Source organism: Momordica charantia, assembly GCF_013281855.1.
Source record: "Momordica charantia cultivar OHB3-1 chromosome 4 unlocalized genomic scaffold, Mcharantia_2.0 BLBB01000004.1, whole genome shotgun sequence".
NCBI lineage: Eukaryota > Viridiplantae > Streptophyta > Magnoliopsida > Cucurbitales > Cucurbitaceae > Momordica > Momordica charantia.
Genome location: NW_028275162.1, coordinates 28,205,874 through 28,222,458, shown reverse-complemented (window position 1 = coordinate 28,222,458; position 16,585 = coordinate 28,205,874). Strand labels below are relative to the sequence as shown.

At 35.9% G+C, this 16,585-nt stretch overlaps 4 protein-coding genes across 4 annotated transcripts; 1 reads left to right on the top strand and 3 right to left on the bottom strand.

Annotated features, from left to right (window-relative positions):
- The first annotated feature begins 177 nt into the window (after positions 1-177).
- Positions 178-4,005, top strand: MES17 (methyl esterase 17). The gene is made up of 4 exons (XM_022278577.2): positions 178-650; positions 765-905; positions 3,177-3,311; positions 3,466-4,005. The coding sequence occupies exons 1-4, from the start codon at positions 372-374 to the stop codon at positions 3,772-3,774; spliced, it is 864 nt and encodes a 287-aa protein (XP_022134269.1). The 5' UTR covers positions 178-371; the 3' UTR covers positions 3,775-4,005.
- Positions 4,003-7,474, bottom strand: LOC111006572 (thioredoxin H4-1). The gene is given in 6 exon segments (XM_088123096.1): positions 4,003-4,235; positions 4,496-4,618; positions 4,794-4,908; positions 5,600-5,640; positions 5,643-5,678; positions 7,115-7,474. Coding segments are annotated over 6 exon segments (489 nt in total). The 5' UTR covers positions 7,139-7,474; the 3' UTR covers positions 4,003-4,085.
- Positions 7,475-8,445: 971 nt separating this feature from the next.
- Positions 8,446-13,283, bottom strand: LOC111006472 (uncharacterized). Its single transcript, XM_022278435.2, has 3 exons — positions 12,550-13,283; positions 11,308-11,580; positions 8,446-8,962 (listed from the first exon to the last, which is right to left on the bottom strand). The coding sequence occupies exons 1-3, from the start codon at positions 13,156-13,158 to the stop codon at positions 8,699-8,701; spliced, it is 1,146 nt and encodes a 381-aa protein (XP_022134127.1). The 5' UTR covers positions 13,159-13,283; the 3' UTR covers positions 8,446-8,698.
- An 844-nt stretch (positions 13,284-14,127) lies between these two features.
- Positions 14,128-16,434, bottom strand: LOC111006723 (large ribosomal subunit protein uL16). The gene is made up of 4 exons (XM_022278804.2): positions 16,299-16,434; positions 14,936-15,437; positions 14,650-14,731; positions 14,128-14,329 (listed from the first exon to the last, which is right to left on the bottom strand). The coding sequence occupies exons 1-4, from the start codon at positions 16,306-16,308 to the stop codon at positions 14,264-14,266; spliced, it is 660 nt and encodes a 219-aa protein (XP_022134496.1). The 5' UTR covers positions 16,309-16,434; the 3' UTR covers positions 14,128-14,263.
- Between the last annotated feature and the right edge of the window lie 151 nt (positions 16,435-16,585).

The following is a 16,585-nucleotide window of genomic DNA, read 5'->3' as shown; positions in this document are numbered from 1 at the left end:
TATTCCTATATTGGATTATATAATTCATTTCAACAAACTCTAGAATGCTTTCCCCTGCAGTTGCACACACAGAAGTCTCAATACGAGCGAGGCCGTGCAGTTGCAGACCTTCACCGGGATTAAATCTCGTCCGTCCAAGTCTCCAGGTGGACGTGATGATCAAGCTCCATCACTGTCTTCAATCGTTCCACTTCCAAGTTTTTCAACGATCGTGGAACTGAAAGTAACAATAAAATATAAATCATTAAATCTTGTAAGGTCCGAAATAAAAAAGAAAAACATTATAATGATTTCAAGGACTAGTTCAACTACAGGTTCGCCTATATATATATATTTGCAATCATTCCAATTCGTAAATATTGAAGACCGCCATGGGAGAGGAAGATAACCTGGCGCCAAGTGCCGTCTCTGTAGCAGTGCAGAAGCCGCTGCCGCAGACGCCGCACTTCGTGCTCGTTCACGGCATAAGTGGAGGAGGATGGTGCTGGTACAGAATCAGGTGTTTGATGGAGAATTCCGGCTTCAAGGTTACCTGTATTGATCTCAAAGGCGCCGGAATCGATCGCTCCGATCCTAATTCCGTCATCAAATTCGACGATTACAATAAGCCTCTGCTCGACTTCATCTCCACTCTGCCGGAGAACGAACAGGTATTTAATTTGTCGATGTATTTAATTTATTCGTCGGAAGTCTCTGTTTCTTCTATCGATTATACGATCGGGCTGAAAGTTAATTTTGAGAAATTTTTGTTGGAACTTTTACAGATCATACTGGTTGGACATAGCGCCGGAGGATTAAGTGTGACTCAAGCAACTCTCAAGTTCGCGAAGAAAATCCGTTTGGCGGTGTACGTAGCGGCGACGATGCTAAAATTAGGCTACCAGACCGATCAAGATATCAAAGACGTAAACAATCCTCTTCTTCTCTCTGCTTCTATTCATGAAATTTCATGTGTGTATGTTTAGAAATGCTAATTGAAGTAATCGTAGCGTAGTAGTGCAGCGTTTTAGTATGAATTTTCCTGCCGGACGGCGATGTTATTGTTAAACTCGTCGCCGGCCGGTGGCGGTTTAGAAGATTCAGGGCCAGGGGAAGTGAGAACTGAGAAGATGATGGCCAATGTGTGAATAGTTGGCGGTTAGGAAATCGGAGGCGCTTGCTCTCATCGCAATCGCACGAGGCAAATAACATTTAGTCAATTAATTAGTCTCATTATTTTGTCTTTAATTAAGAGAATGGATTAAAGACAGCCACCGGCCAGCTGGCTGCTAATTAACCATTTCTTATCCCCTATTACTGTAGTACTAATGCCCATCCTCTCTGACTCATAATAGTCTGAGAAGATTCCATTATGTTAAATAATTCACATAAGTTTCTGTATTCTTTTTGTGCAAAATTTAATTCAGATATACTTTATTTTTGTCGGTTACTTCATTTTTACAATTTACTGAAACTACCTTATTTAGAAGGTCTAACTTTTTTTTTCCTTTCTAGAATATTAAAATTCAAACAAAAATTAGAGATTTAATCCTATGAAAAAAATATTGTCATTGATTTGACTGGCTGAGTTTTACTTAGGTCATGAATTGGTTATAGAAAATTACAAGCAGAGATTTTTTTATAAAAAGAATTTTCAGATTATTATAATTCATATATGATCTTAATTTGATAAATTGTCATAAAAATTTAGAGTTTGTATACATCACGGATGTGATTTTTCTGATGAAATAGATTGGTACAGTGGTGCCGCAGCACCAGAAAAGGACGTGTCCCTTTCTGTGTAGTGAAAAAAAAAATTGTGCTGTAAATTTTCTGTGCCACAGTGCCATGAAATATTTTTTTATATAACTTTTAATATCTTTTAAGTTTTAACCATATTTTTATTTGGCCCCTAATTTTAAGATATCTGAATCTGTATATCTAAGAGAAAAAGTTTTATGTTATAAACTTATAACAGAATAATTACAAAATTGTAGGTTCTTGTAGTTGTTTGATCTATAGATTTGTAATTTATGTGGATAGTTTAGGGGTGATTTTTTTTAGTAAATCAAAGGTACGGTGAGTTTGAACTTCTAACTTCTTAGAATGTTACTTTTAATTGGTTGAATTATGCTCAAGTCACTAGAACACGATTTTAATAGCTTTGATTTATGTAGTTTATAAAATTAGTAAAAGTGTATAAGATAGGTTTAAGATATTTATATTCCATATGAATTTGACTTTCAAAAATACTTATTCAGAATAGAAATTTTTCTCTTTTGGAGAGAAAAAATATTTTTTATTTTTTATTTTTATAAAAAATAAATAATTGTCAAATTTTAAAAAATGACACAGGTGATTTGTGAGTCAAGTATTGGTTTAAAATAAAATCAAATCTAATAGTGAGAATAATATAGATGGTGTGTATGTTACTACAGTGCCTAGGTGGAATATTTTGCCTGGTATGTACGGAATAAAGTCAAAATTGGGTTAGGCCAGTTGGAGTTTTCAAGGCCGCAAATAGTGTACTCAATCGGAGCCGACAGCTTCCGCGAGTACACAGTTCTCACGTGTGCAGTCCACACATCTTTTTCTTTGTAAAGTTCATTACTTCATTGATTGAAGGAACTAACAATGCAAACCCATTCATTATCAATGGATTGGGGAACAGAATTTTCTACTGCTCTAAATAAGTGATTCACTCTAGAATTTTCAAGGTTTATTTATTAATTCTTTTTATTTTCTTTATAGAAAAAAGTCGTTCTCCAGCTTCATTATATTCCCTGCTTAAGTTGGCCAGAGAGTGCGTTTAACCTATGGTCTTTTGAAATGGTTTAGTAAAAAAGGATTGGAGGAGAAAGCTACGACCCCCAATTGTCAAAGAAAGAAAGATTGGAGGAGAGTATATTTTGAGCAGAAGCTTGTGTGATTTTGAGATAATTATTCTTGTCTATATATGATGGAACTTTGATTTTCCTAGTTAAGGAAGAACTTTGTTTGTACTCAAGAATAGAGAGATTTAGTAAATAAACGACTTTTAGACCTGGTCCCGTGTCTTGGACGGCAGGAATTCCTCAGGAAGTAGAATCTGTCTTATAAATGTTGTCTTTAACCTTTTTTTCTTTTCTAATCTTTCATCATTTCAATAGTACTGATGATAATTTGTTTATTTATGTATGTTGGTCAAATGTGTGCAGGGAGTGCCAGATTTATCCGAGTTTGGGGATGTTTATGACCTAGAATTTGGACTAGGGTCCCAACAACCTCCAACCACAGCCATCATCAAAAGGGAATTCCAGCGCAAGATCTGCTATCACATGAGCCCCCACGAGGTACCCAAAACCAAAATATTTATTGATCAAGATTATCAAAATTAGATTGAATTTTTTTTTAAATCTCTACTTCTTAATATGACCTTTTTTAGTTTAAGACAAACTAGGAGTAGGGGCAACATGAACCGTGTTTGAGATGTATGGCGTTTTTCAGGATTCTACGCTGGGCGCCATGCTTCTAAGGCCAGGGCCAATCCTGGCATTAAAGACTGCTCAGTTTAGAGAGGAGGAAGAATTTGCCGATAAGGTGAAACGAGTATTTATAAGAACAATGTATGATCGTGTAATCAAAAGGGAGCAACAAGATGCTATGATAAAGCGATGGCCACCCGAGATCGTATACGACATGGATACCGATCACAGCCCCTTCTTCTCCAACCCGTCTCTGCTCTTTGGCTTGCTTCTAAAGGCTGCTGCGTCAACAGGATGTAACTATACAGGGGAGGGACATTTTTATGCCTAATATAAGAACAGTATAAAATTCATGTGATCTCAACTCAACAATTAAAACTGCAAGAATAGATTTCGTAATTCAACACCGAAATTGCATTGCACTTGATAGCAGTACATCGAGTTCTTCCCTCCCAAGCAAAAAACCATAAGAACGAATGGATTTTAATGGTGGTGTGTATGGAATGAAAATTCACAATGAAATTTGATGATACAAAAGCCGAAAAGATTTCCTGTGTGTGTCTGTTATGGGCTCAGTTTTCTTTGTTTTGGAATTCTTTGTGCTGCTTTTTAGGATTCAATGTATGACATTAGAAAAAAGTATCAGCTCTGAGATTTGGTTACATCTTCCATAGCAGCTAGCTTCTGTTGCAGATCTGACTTGTTAGCCCCTACTAATTTATCTAATTGGCGTCCATCTTTAAGGAACACGAACGTTGGAGTCGCTTTGATCTCCCACGACGTACTAAGCTCCTGCACACCCCACACCTCAGTGTAAGAAATTTCCATTCAAACCACATTATAAAACAATAAACTACACCCTATTCTTTGTTTTCAACGTTCTAAAAACACAAGTATTTGATAATTGTTCTTTTATTTCTCATTTCTCATCTGAAATTGTATAGAATTTTTGGTAACAATAAAATCTAGATATACATGCCTAACTGTTAAAATTGAAAGGTAGAGTCATAGATAATGAAGTTCTATAAATATGGGAAAGTGCTTTTACTTACAGCCAGCTCGTCGACGTCAATGGCCAAAAATACCATGGAGGTATACTTATCAGCAAGCTCACAATACCCTGCTGTCATGGATTTACTGGGTCTACACCATGGTGCACAGAAATTTGCAATAACCTGTTGCATAGTTTTGAGGTAAAACAATTCTCTCACTGTAGATTTTTCTTCACTATTCACTTAGATAAATGAAAAAAGTCTTGAATTTGTTAAATGTCGAACACAATGAATAAACAAGCTAGAAATTTAGTCCCTATCCTGCCATTAAGGAAACAACACTGTAGGAGAAACTTACAATCTTGCCATCTTTGGTTGCTTCCAAGAGCTTCGCCTCCCACGTCTCCATTGATGTAATGAGATGTACGTTTTTGCTATCAACATTCTGGACCTCGCCCTGGTCTTCTTGATCACTATTGAAAAACTGCAAAATGTCAAGTGTGGATGTAACTTACTTAGAAGATAGATAAATTATTTGAAGACGCTGGGACAATATGACTGGTAGTTTTATACTGTTAAGGTGTATGAAAAGAAATTTAAATTGTACTTTAGTCATACATTTAATTAATAGCTAGAAGGCCAACCACATTCAATAATTTTTCTGAACGTGCCAAAGATGAGGGCCATCACTAAGATACCAACACTCCAACACTATCATTTAAGTATCTTTCATGATGTTGACATCATGTAAACCAACACTGACCATTAGCAGACAAGGAAAACTGGAACTTGGAATAAGAATTTCAGGATAAATCCCTTTAAAGTAGGTTTATTTTAAAAACTATGTGAAAGAGAGAGACCAGATATGATATTTCAAGAAAGAAAAATTGATCCTCCGCAAACTTAGTGGACTTGCATGATTCTGAACAAGTAAGAATCCACAGAAGCGAAGCTTTTTTTCTTTCCTTCTTTTTTCAAACTCCACTTGGTTATGTGGGCCAAGATGACCATGAACTTGATTGAATAAAAACAAAATGTATTAAGGACATGGCAGAAACTGCGGGGCTAGCAAACAAAACAAAGCAGAGAGCACTATACCAGAAATCCAATACAAAACCCGGAAGAAAAAATGATAGAGAGAGAATAATTTCCAGCAAGGCCTACCTTAGTCCAGCAACTTCCCATTGAAAATGCAAAATCGAATCTCTGTCTGAAAAATTAAGGTTGTTTCCAAACAGGATACCTGTTAAGTTACATGATATCTGTCAGTCAGCAGCACATGTAGGATTAGATATTAGTTCATTTTCTAATAGAGCTTGCAATCAGTAGTACTGGAAAATTGAAGAAAAAGTTGTGCTCCTTGTTCAAGTTTTTACGAGACTACTTTGATTTTTTCTCTCTCTCCTTTGCTTTGTGCAATTTTCATTTTTATTCAAACCCAATCTGATAAAAATTCTCGAGGAAGATAAGATGAGAAGCGTGTAGGTAGATTTCTATTCATAAGTGGTCTAACTTTGTGGCAAATTTCCTATTGGGAAGCAAGGTAACATACCTTCAAACTCAAACAAAGTACGTCTTTTCCAAGCACGAGTCAAAGAAAATTCAAAATAATGTATGCATCAAATATGAGACCATAAAATCCCAACATTAATAAACATGGCAACATTATAAGTAGCAAAGTCCTCTGTCCATTATTTTAACTCACAGGTTTTAAACTGGGGAATGATAAGTAAATCAAATCGAACCACTGTTTTTATGGATCATGGCCTTAAGCCATTATAAGGGGAGGTGGGAGGAGGAAGTTGTCCTCCTAGCAGGTAATGCCCTCATTTGATAATATACTCGTCTCCTATTCTTGTTCTCGTTTCTTTCTTGAAAATCATCTATGTTTGACAAAAAAGATTCCCCTATCTTCTATTTCAAGTGATTTTTTATTTTTAATCTTCCAGAGAAACAAAGGTAAAAAAACAACAAACAAATAGTCATTGGATACCTTTCCAATATTTTTCTCTGAAAAGATATTACAAATTACCTTTTCTTTGATCTATTAGTGAAATAGTGATGAGAAACTGAAACCAAAGAATTGTTTGGAAACTATTTCTAAAATATGTTTTTCAGAAAAAAAACAGTAAAAACATGTTTGGTAATGGTAACTAGTTTCAAATCTTCCGTACAGTGTTTTAACAAATGATCTATTTAAAATTAAAAAAATCACGATGCTATGAACAGTTATTTCAATGTCAATAAATCAATTTCTATGAGTCATTCAATCACAATCCTAAAATAAAATAAAACAAAAATTGTTTCCAAATCAGACCTCAAATATCATTCAAACGGCCTCTCTTCGAAATTTACAGAGAAAACTGCGGCCATATTGCATCAAAACAGATGTAAGAATTGAGATGCAGATATTTCATCAGCGCGGCCTCGGCCATTTCAAACTTGGCCTCGGCCTCATCAAAACAATCTCAGAAGCAAATGTAAGATGCAGACATTCAACAAAGGATACGGAATCACAGAACAAAAACACAAAAACAAAAAATAGCGCATAATCTATAAATCGGAAACAATGAGCGCAAAAGAATTTACGCATTCGCGAAATGTAGGTCTGATCGAATCAATGCAAATTCGTAGGCTGTCCATGTGAAGGAGGTGGAGTATGAACGGAGAAATTGTTACCTCGGGATAGCGTTGACTCAGCATCTTGTACAACTCGTCATTGAAGCCGAGCCTGAAATTTCAGGGGACGCAGCGGCAAGGGAAGGAAGAGGACGAAAAAATCGATAAAAGGCAGTCTAATTAAGGCGGATATGCGTTGGTTGAAGGAGGAAGAGGAATTTCTGAGCAGAGGGAATACGATCGATGAAGGACAAGCCATTTTTTGCGGCACGGGATCACAATGGAGAGCTTCCATTTGTCAACATCGCACCATCACACAGCTGCTATCCATCGTCGCACATAACTTCCATTTCAATCTGTTACACATCTGAATTTTGAAATAGAGATTTACGGTTTTTTTTTTCTTTTCTTTTTTTGAGTTCCACATGGCACATATAATACTTTAACTAATTATTATTTTCTTTTTAGTTCAAACTTTAATGCTAAAGGTAATTGTTGTATTAATTAAATTCAAATGAACGTTAGTGAATATATTAGGTTTAAATATTTTATATAATAAATTTACATTTATTAATTAGAAATATTGAAACGAGTCAAAGTTACGATTAATAAATTATGATTTCCAAAATAATAAAATTCTATATTGATATTAGAGAGGACAAAACTAGATAATGCACTATATTTGGTACGGGGTCATGAACATTTTTTAGGGGATATTAGATGAAAATGATGTAGAAACTTCTTTTGGTGATTATTTATCATGTAAAAAATGAACGGTAAACAAGAAAACAAAATATGAAAAGAGCCAACATGAGCTAATAATTGGTATATACTTCTTCCCTCAAAGTCGGAGAATCAATCCCTTACATCTCCAAATTGTTGTATTAAAAAGAAAACAAAATAGGAATATTGAAGGGTGAAGGGTGATTTTTATTTGAGGTATTTTCCGAATGTGTATTTTTAAAAATGGCATAAAGTTTGAAATTCTAAAAAAATAATATAGTCCAACCCCAAATCAAGCTAAATATAAAACATACTAAAAAAGTCAAGTTTATGCCATATTTGAAAAATAAAAATGAAAAAGTTGTTACATTTTTTAAAAAAATATACATTAAATTTGTGCTATTTAGTCTAATTTTCATGAAATTTTGAAGTAATTCATGATCTACTGTTTAAAATGTCTTTCCTAATGATTATTTTTAAATTTCAAAGTCTAACTAGTTGAAGTAAATGGAATGGATGATTACTTTTACCATTTAATCTTTATATTTAAAATAATGTCATTGAAGTTTAGGTAATAATTTGGTTGGGTTCTTTAGTTTCAAAATCTTAGCATAATAGAAGGCTCTGGAGAATCAAAGATTAATAAGCAAACTGATGAACAAGAAACAGAAAGGAAGGGGAAGATTAAACAAGAGGGATAACGTGAAAATCACAGGCAAAAGTTGAGTCCATAAACATGCCATGATAACATTGTAAGCTCTTTATTCAACTTACTTGCCTTCCGAGAACTCTAAAATTCAAAGGAAATCAAGTTGATTTTTTTTATGGATGAGGTTAGAAACTCAAAACCGCTTCAAAGAATGGCTATGAAGACGCAACGGGTAGAAAACGACATCGCAAAATCTGAAGAACGAAAGAATTTCAACTTCCTTTCTCAAGTTTTTCGATTTCTTCCTGGTGTTTTCTCTCTGCCTCTTGGAGTTCTCTCTCTGCATCCTCCTTTTCCTCAATTTGGTCAAGATCATCAAATTCCTTGGTTGCTGCCATAGCTTTCACAACGGGATCCCTTAGTTCAGATATTAGTCCGCCACCAACTTTGTACTCTTCTTCGTCCCCAATAAGGTATAACCGCTGGTCAGGTCCTGATGCCATGGGAATGTCAACTGCCAGTAGCTTCATATCATACTGTAAAAAAGAATAATACCATAACATTAAGATGAGTAATATCGTTCTTGTTATGTATAACAACATCAGATAGAATTTCTTAAGCAGCTTCATGTCTTATAAATATACTTGATTTTGAGTGTGTGTGTGTGTGTGGGTTGGTGGATGTGGGAGAATCAAATAATTCCAAAATAATGCAAATTTTCTAGTTCAATTCCAGAGGATATAGACCACAATAGCTAAAATTTACTTAAAGCCTCTTCAAAAGAAATAACCATATCATAGATTTATGTCAAAGTAGAAATAGCTTTTGGTATATTTATTTAGTTTTGACAGGATTCTTTGAAGATTAATATGATTGGTTGACAAATTCCAAACCCCCAAAAACCCAAAATGAAAGATTTTTTTGGCAGTTAAATTTAAACTCCCAAGTGCCTATAATTGGTCCCCCTTCATCTTCAAGAAACTGCACGCTGTTTTTTTCCAGCACGAAACAAACAAATTCAGAGGGAAAAGGAAAATTCCTCCATAGACTAAAACCTCGCGCATCAATGGCGGACCCATTACTCACTCTCCTCCATAGGATTCTTTGAAGATTAATAATAGTACATTGTATATAACTGAAGAAAGGAAAGTACAAGATTAATAGAATTCTCCAAAATCGATAGCAGATTCTACAACAATCCTTGAGTGTTTGCAGCTATGCACACAGAACTTGTGCATCAAGTGACTCACAACTTACCAATCCACAGGCCAATCGAGGCCAACAAAAAATTAAAGGCCTAAAAGAATGGGTTCAAACTATGGTGGTTTTCTATCCAAGATTTAAGATATACAAATTTTAGGCAGTTATTCCGTGATTTTAAGGTGCAATGTGCCACATCCAAAACATTCTATGATCTATTACTCTCTTCTTTTCCACCACTATAGTTACTCTTCCCTTATAGCCAATTGGAAGTGCTTCAATCCCTCTATGGGACTTTTGTAATTTCATGCTATAATGAAATTGTTTCTTTCACAAAAAAAAAAAAATATCTCAGTAATTTCAAACCAGATCCACCATAAGTCTAATCCAATTGCAAGAAGATTGTTCCCAGAGGCTGAGTTTTCTACCTTGCTTTCCTTTTCTTATCCATCAGAACACCTCATGGTTGGCTGTCTAATAAAAGAGACCTCAAAGACCCAGCCCAAAATTCTAGCTGTTTTCCTTTAGCCCAGGCCCAACCCCACTCTCAAATTGTACAATCACTCACGCTATCCCTTAAGAAAAAACATAGTTCTTGGCTTTGCTGCAGCCATCTTCCAACTGCATTCCGACCCCCTCATCAAACTCAATTTCATTCTTCTCATACGTGAACTTGTAATACCTCATATTTTGACCCATGCCAGAATCAGTTTGAGTCATGATAGAATTTGCTAAAACGGTCCACAGCCGCACCCCCCATCCTTTCTCTGATTTCGTCCCGACTGGAGTTGCTTTAGTGACCAAGCTTTTGAAGATCAGTCTTAAAGGTGAAGCTTTGTCATTCTCCAGGAATGGTCGAGTCTCTTCCCCACAAATTAGTTGATGGTGCCCTCCCTAGTCCCTATTCTGCCAAAATGACAATAATATACACCAACTCCTCTAGAAACTGTTGTTTTTCACCTTCAACATATTTATTCATTCTAGCTTCAAGGTTCTTTTAATCCATGACAAGAATAATGATTCTATACAATTTGATAAGAACCCAAGGTTGATAGAGTTTTGACTTTTGGGAACTTTCTCACCATGTTATGTGAATATTTGCATAATTCTCTCACCACATACTTAAAGCTCATGGCCAACAAACTCCTTGCACCATATTTCGACACTTTAACTAACTTATGTCAACAGTTCCCAACATAAGCTTAGCTCAAAGGTAATTGACACATGTCTCGACCAAGAGGTCATGAGTTTGAATCACTCATCCCCACTAGTTGTACTAAAAAAACTAACTTATGTCAACAGCCAATGTCCATCAACTAGCTTACAGATCTACTTCAGATGCCCATCAAAGATATTGGGAAAACAATTAATTGACCCATCAATGAACGAGTATATTCTTGTAATGTGCATGCTTATAACCTCTTTGACATTATGAACTAACAGGCATTCATTACAAGTTAACTAATTAATTAATAAAGCTAGCTGGTGGGAAAGTAATCAGAGAAGCAATAATAGATATTTCTCCACATGAAAAAAACGTATAAATGCATAATGATCATCCATAGATTCAAAAAGAGCCCATATTCATATCAAGAAAGAACAGCAAATGACTCTTCAAGATTTAAATGTATAACAGCTTCATTAGTAAACATATAAGGAAGTAGCAAGCATAAAAGCAAACCTGGCCCTTCTTCTTTTTGACTTCAACACTGACTAGACCCTTCCTTTCAGAACCCCTAATGGGAAAAAGAAGAAAGCACCGCTTGCTCCTACGATTTGGCGTGAAGTTCTTCAGAGTTAACCCACCTCCCGACATCACATAAGCTCTCAAGTCTGATCCTGAAAGAGGGGCACCCATGACCTCCAGAATTCCTGCTGATGTATTGAGCTTTCTCATGGCCATTCTATAAACTCTATCAGGATTGATTGTGAATCTAGAGCGCATATAGAGGCCCTTAAAAAGACACAAAGGGTAGATAACACTCAACAAGGGTAATCCATAAAGTAGGCTATAGTTCTTCATAAAAGAAAAAGTAAATGTATTATTCAATTTTCACAAACTGAGGTGAGGAGAAATAATAAAGTTAGGTCTCTACACAGCGGACAAATGAATTCTGGATTTATATAGAAGCAAAAATTCACTGTGCTTATTGTGTATAAGCAGGAGGTTTACATTCAAATTCTTTAGGTCTTGTCCTTTTGAATTTTTAGTATTATGTAATTATCCTCAAGTTCAAGTCCTTTTGGATTGCGTCCCCTTTTTTGTATAGCTAGTTTGGGGTTTGGAAATCCTTTTTATTGGGCTATTTTTATATCATTTTGCATTCTTTCATTTCTTCTCGATGAAAGCAAGTTTTCTTTTTTTGTTTTTTTTTTAGAAAAAAGGTATACATTCAAATTCCACGGCTAAAAGCTTAAAACTAAAATTCTCAGGAATCAAAGATAACATAATGAGCTCATATTGAAATAGTATGTTCCTTCATCAGATCATTTAGTAGTGAAACTAGATTGGCTAGGGATAGTAGTACATTTTCTTTAATTTTCTTCTTACCATAACGGTTAGAAAATGGTTCTGAATACAAGAGAACCTTATAAAATGCGAAAATCAGAAACAAATGTAAGAACGCCAAAGGCTTTGAAACTCTCATTCCGGAAATGAACACAAACAAGGGTGACGACATGGTTTGTTCTTAAATAAGCAAGAATGCTACACTAGTTCAATAATTTGTGATCTTAATCTCGTCTGTTCAAGGTTCTATAGAAACTTATTACCACGGTTCCATTGATGTTGATAAGCAAACAACGACATTCTTAACTCCATCCATCAGGGAGGCAAACAAAAGGATCGAAAGAACCATTTTTCCACATGAATGTAACAACTAACAACTAACACAGGGGGCGAAGAGATCTTAGAGAAACTCACAGCAAAAGCAACGATAGCTGAAGATAAAGCGAGAAATCCATACTTGGCCATGCCTTCTGAGAGCCCAATAAAGGTGCTTGCAATACCAAACATAATCCTCCAGAGCAATGCACAAACAAAAACTCCTCCAACCCCGAGTAGAACTAGATAATTTCTCCTGAAGAACGCCTCAATTTGCAACCCTATAGCTTCCCGATACCGCGAGAAGGCAGAACTAATAGCTGTAGCGGGCTTATCAAGGACCTTCTTTGCGAAATTTCCATTCAATTGACTCCCAAACCCGGGAATCTTTACAGAGAAGAATCTAAACCCAGAAGCAGAACAATAGGCGTTCAATTTAGTAGCTAATGAAGGATTTCCGGCAGCGGGCTTGGGAGAATGGAGGATCCGAGACAAACCAACATCGGAAGAAATGGGTTTGGCGCGAAATTTCGTATGGAAAGAAGATGCTGAGGAGGATGAATTTCTGACGATTGGATCTCGAAGAGGGGAGATGGGAGGGCGGGCATTGGAGGAGCTGATCAGATCATGACTGCACTGAAGTCTGAGCTTGAGGGCGAGAAGACCATCAAGAACCCTTTGTGAGGGTTTTGAGATTCTGGAAAGCATGAAGGAAAATTAGGAGAAATTTACCAAACACAAACTCGAAGGAGGATTTGCAGTAATGTTCTTCTGAGAAAACTGGACACAGAGAAGAGAAGAGAAGACGATTGCAGCGAGGAAAAGAAAAATTCGGGTGTCCACCGGCACCGAGTACCTCGATTCGGTTTTGGGCCAGCCAACCGAACCGGTTTTGGAGATGACCGAACCGATTTGGTTTGGATCAGATCAAATTACCAATTATGGGCAAGCAAATAATACAAGTCCTTTGCAAAAAAAAAAATAATAAATACATAATAATAATAATACAAGTAGAGAGAGTAAAAATGATTAGAGGTAGGCCTCATGTGGTGGCCTCTAATAACCTTGTATGTGTGTACAAAAAAGAAATTAATTCTAAAATATTATATTTGTGTAACTTTCGTAGAATAGAAACAAAACAAAACCAATGTTGAAAAAAAGAAATGTCAGAGGCGAAGAAATAGACGGGCAACTTAGCACTTGCAGTTTCTTTTTACACAAGGGAAAAAAAAGCAAAGCATTAATGTATAATAAATAACTAATTAATTAAAAAGGTATTTCATTTGAATCATCATACATTATGTTTTCTTTTAACAGTTACAACGTGTGACCTAAACTAGTGGGGTGAATTTTGTAATTGTATCTAATTGATTTAGTTTCAGTTTGCTAAAAGAATAAGTGCACGTCAATTTTTTATGTCAATTGGGGAATAATGATAATATGAAGCAAATATTTGACGCATCTTCATAAGATATTTCTAAAATCCTATCTTACAAAAAATAAAACTTAAATTTTGAAGTCACTACTGATCTGTTATTTTAAACACTTATTCCGTTAAAATTAATAAAATGATTAAACCTAATTTAGCAAACAAATTTAAATTTTTTGAAGAGGGGACGTTATGTTAGGCTATAACCTTGGCCTTAAACCTCAACTCCCTGGTTGGTATATCCGAAATTCTTAAGCAAAACTTGGTACTGAATTAAAACTGGCCTGAATAATGAGTTAATACAAACGAAATATAATGACAGAGATTTGTTCAAGTATCAAAAACTTAAAAATCAAGACAAAACGAAACAACTAGCTGAGAAGATTAGGCAGCTTCTAGAAAAGCTCTTCCAGGCTGACGATTCGCTAAAGGCCCGTGGCATCCAAGAAGCTGCAAAGTCCAAATGCGGCTCCATCAGTTAACAAATTGAAAGTAATAACCAAATTAACCATGTAATTATGACTTATCAGAGAATAAGAACCAAGAAAAATCGACAAGCTATGAGAAATAATGAAATATGATCCTACCAACCAAGTAACATTTATAGCATCCAGAGAATATCTATTATGTTCAGATGCTTCAAATGAGTCTTCATAAATTAGTTCATTACATAGAAGAGAAGTGGCGTCTGGTAGCAAACCTTGGATGGATTCTTGTGTACAAATGAAAGCAATAAAGCATGTATATGGAATGAATGCAATATAGCTTACCTTGGCGTTAACACCATCGGGAAGAATTCTGTTCTCTGCCTTGAACTTAAGATAATCAGCTCGACTGAATTTAGTGAATCCCCTGGAAAAAGAAATTTGAAACAATTATCAATCAGTAAGACTTGTATACTCCTCCATCTAATCCCAAACAAAGAATGAAAATTCCACGCAACAATCTATTTGAAAGGAACACACTCAAGGCAAGTGAAAAGTAATGCATAGCAGCGAAGCTAGTTTACAATGCAAGAGGAATAAAAAACAAGTTGCAAAAATTCTCAAGACGTACCACTTCCTGCTAACAATGATCTTCTGACGTCCAGGGAACTTGAACTTAGCACGACGGAGGGCCTCCTGGGCGTGCTGGCTGTTGCTATCCTTGCAGCGGACCGAAAGAAGAACCTGACCAATTGCCACTCTTGCACAGGTTCCTTGTGGCTTGCCAAAAGCACCTCTCATTCCAGTCTGGAGCCTATCAGCCCCAGCACATGAAAGCATCTTATTAATTCGCAGAACATGGAAGGGGTGCACCCTGACCCTCAAATGGAACGCATCCTTTCCAGCAAATTTGGCCATATACTTGTTACAAGCAATCCTAGCGGCTTCCAAAGCCTCACTGGACACATTTTCTTTCTCCCAACTCACTAGGTGAACACAAAATGGAAATTCATCCACTCCTTTCTTCTTCATTCCAACATCATAGATCCTGATTTTAGGATCAGGAACACCACGACAGAACCGAGATTTGGGATATGGCTTATTCTTAATCTGTCGGTAACACCTAGCAGGTCCTACAAAATATAATAAAAGGCAATGAATAACAAGCAGAATGAACATAAAAAGACAAATCATTTCAAACTATGACTCCTCATACAAGAGCATGTGGTGTGGATAAATAATTATAATTACATAAGGGTTGTCAGAGACTATCAACTCAAAGGAACATGATGGGATCCGCTACGCATAATTTATTTGCATAACTTAAGTATTCTAACAATCACCACCTAATATTTTCCACCGAGAAGATGCACTCAACTAAGTATGCACTTGCAACTAGAGTGCGATTAAAACAAAAAAGTTGCAATATTCCTCCATGTGCATAGTAAAAACCCCATTCTGTGTATTCACTGAAAAGCATAATGCGAAAACTAACAAGGGTGCAAGATGTAACTACTTTGAAATCTGCGCAACATATAACAATGCGTAAGCTAAACGATAATTAATAATTTGATACGAGAGATTGAACAGACTGCATCTTAGGAATTGAATGTATAATCAACATTAGTTTGCCTTCCTGCTCAAGAACACGCATGAATAACAAATTATAGATATCAAGACCAAGACATTAAAGAGACAGTTCAAAAGAAGACTAAAGCACCACAGATTCCAACAGGAAGAAGCAGAAACCCATCCATTTCCAACAGTTTAACTATGCATCCAAGATAAAGTGACGATCATCACCGATATACCGTACATTTTCTGATAAACTAATTTTTATCCTCAGATTGCGTCCGATAAAAAAAAAACGATGAAGAAGATGCATATAACATAAAAAAAAAATTAAAAAAAAAAGAGCGACAGACAAGTAGATTATTCATCAGAGAAGAACATGGAAGATTATATTAGATGAAGAAACGAAAAGATTTACGTACTTCTCCCCATCGCGAGCGTGCGTTCCTTCGTCCCTCTCTGCTCGAACTTGACCTCGTCGGCTCGTCCCTCTTTCGAAACCCTAGGTCCTTATATATGAGAAGACAGGGGAGGTCGAAGGACGGAACCGACATTTTGGAAAGGCCCATAACTTTGCCCGTGAAAGGCCCAAACCCACAGAATATATATTTTTCTCCCTTTTTTTTTTTCAAAATGGTTCCTTTTCCGTCCTCTTAGTATGGTAGAAATTTGAACTCAATATCTATACCTTAAACAGTTTAAACTGCGT

Coding starts and splice junctions, on each gene's coding strand:
- MES17 (XM_022278577.2), top strand. CDS start 372: ATGGGAGAGGAAGATAACCTGGCGCCAAGTGCCGTCTCTGTAGCAGTG. Junction 651..764: donor CTCTGCCGGAGAACGAACAG/GTATTTAATTTG, acceptor GAACTTTTACAG/ATCATACTGGTTGGACATAG. Junction 906..3,176: donor CCGATCAAGATATCAAAGAC/GTAAACAATCCT, acceptor AAATGTGTGCAG/GGAGTGCCAGATTTATCCGA.
- LOC111006472 (XM_022278435.2), bottom strand. CDS start 13,158: ATGCTTTCCAGAATCTCAAAACCCTCACAAAGGGTTCTTGATGGTCTT. Junction 11,581..12,549: donor CAGCTATCGTTGCTTTTGCT/GTGAGTTTCTCT, acceptor TGTCTTTTTAAG/GGCCTCTATATGCGCTCTAG. Junction 8,963..11,307: donor TCAAAAAGAAGAAGGGCCAG/GTTTGCTTTTAT, acceptor TCTTTTTTACAG/TATGATATGAAGCTACTGGC.
- LOC111006723 (XM_022278804.2), bottom strand. Junction 14,732..14,935: donor ATCATTGTTAGCAGGAAGTG/GTACGTCTTGAG, acceptor TTCTTTTTCCAG/GGGATTCACTAAATTCAGTC. Junction 14,330..14,649: donor CCGATGGTGTTAACGCCAAG/GTAAGCTATATT, acceptor TGGACTTTGCAG/CTTCTTGGATGCCACGGGCC.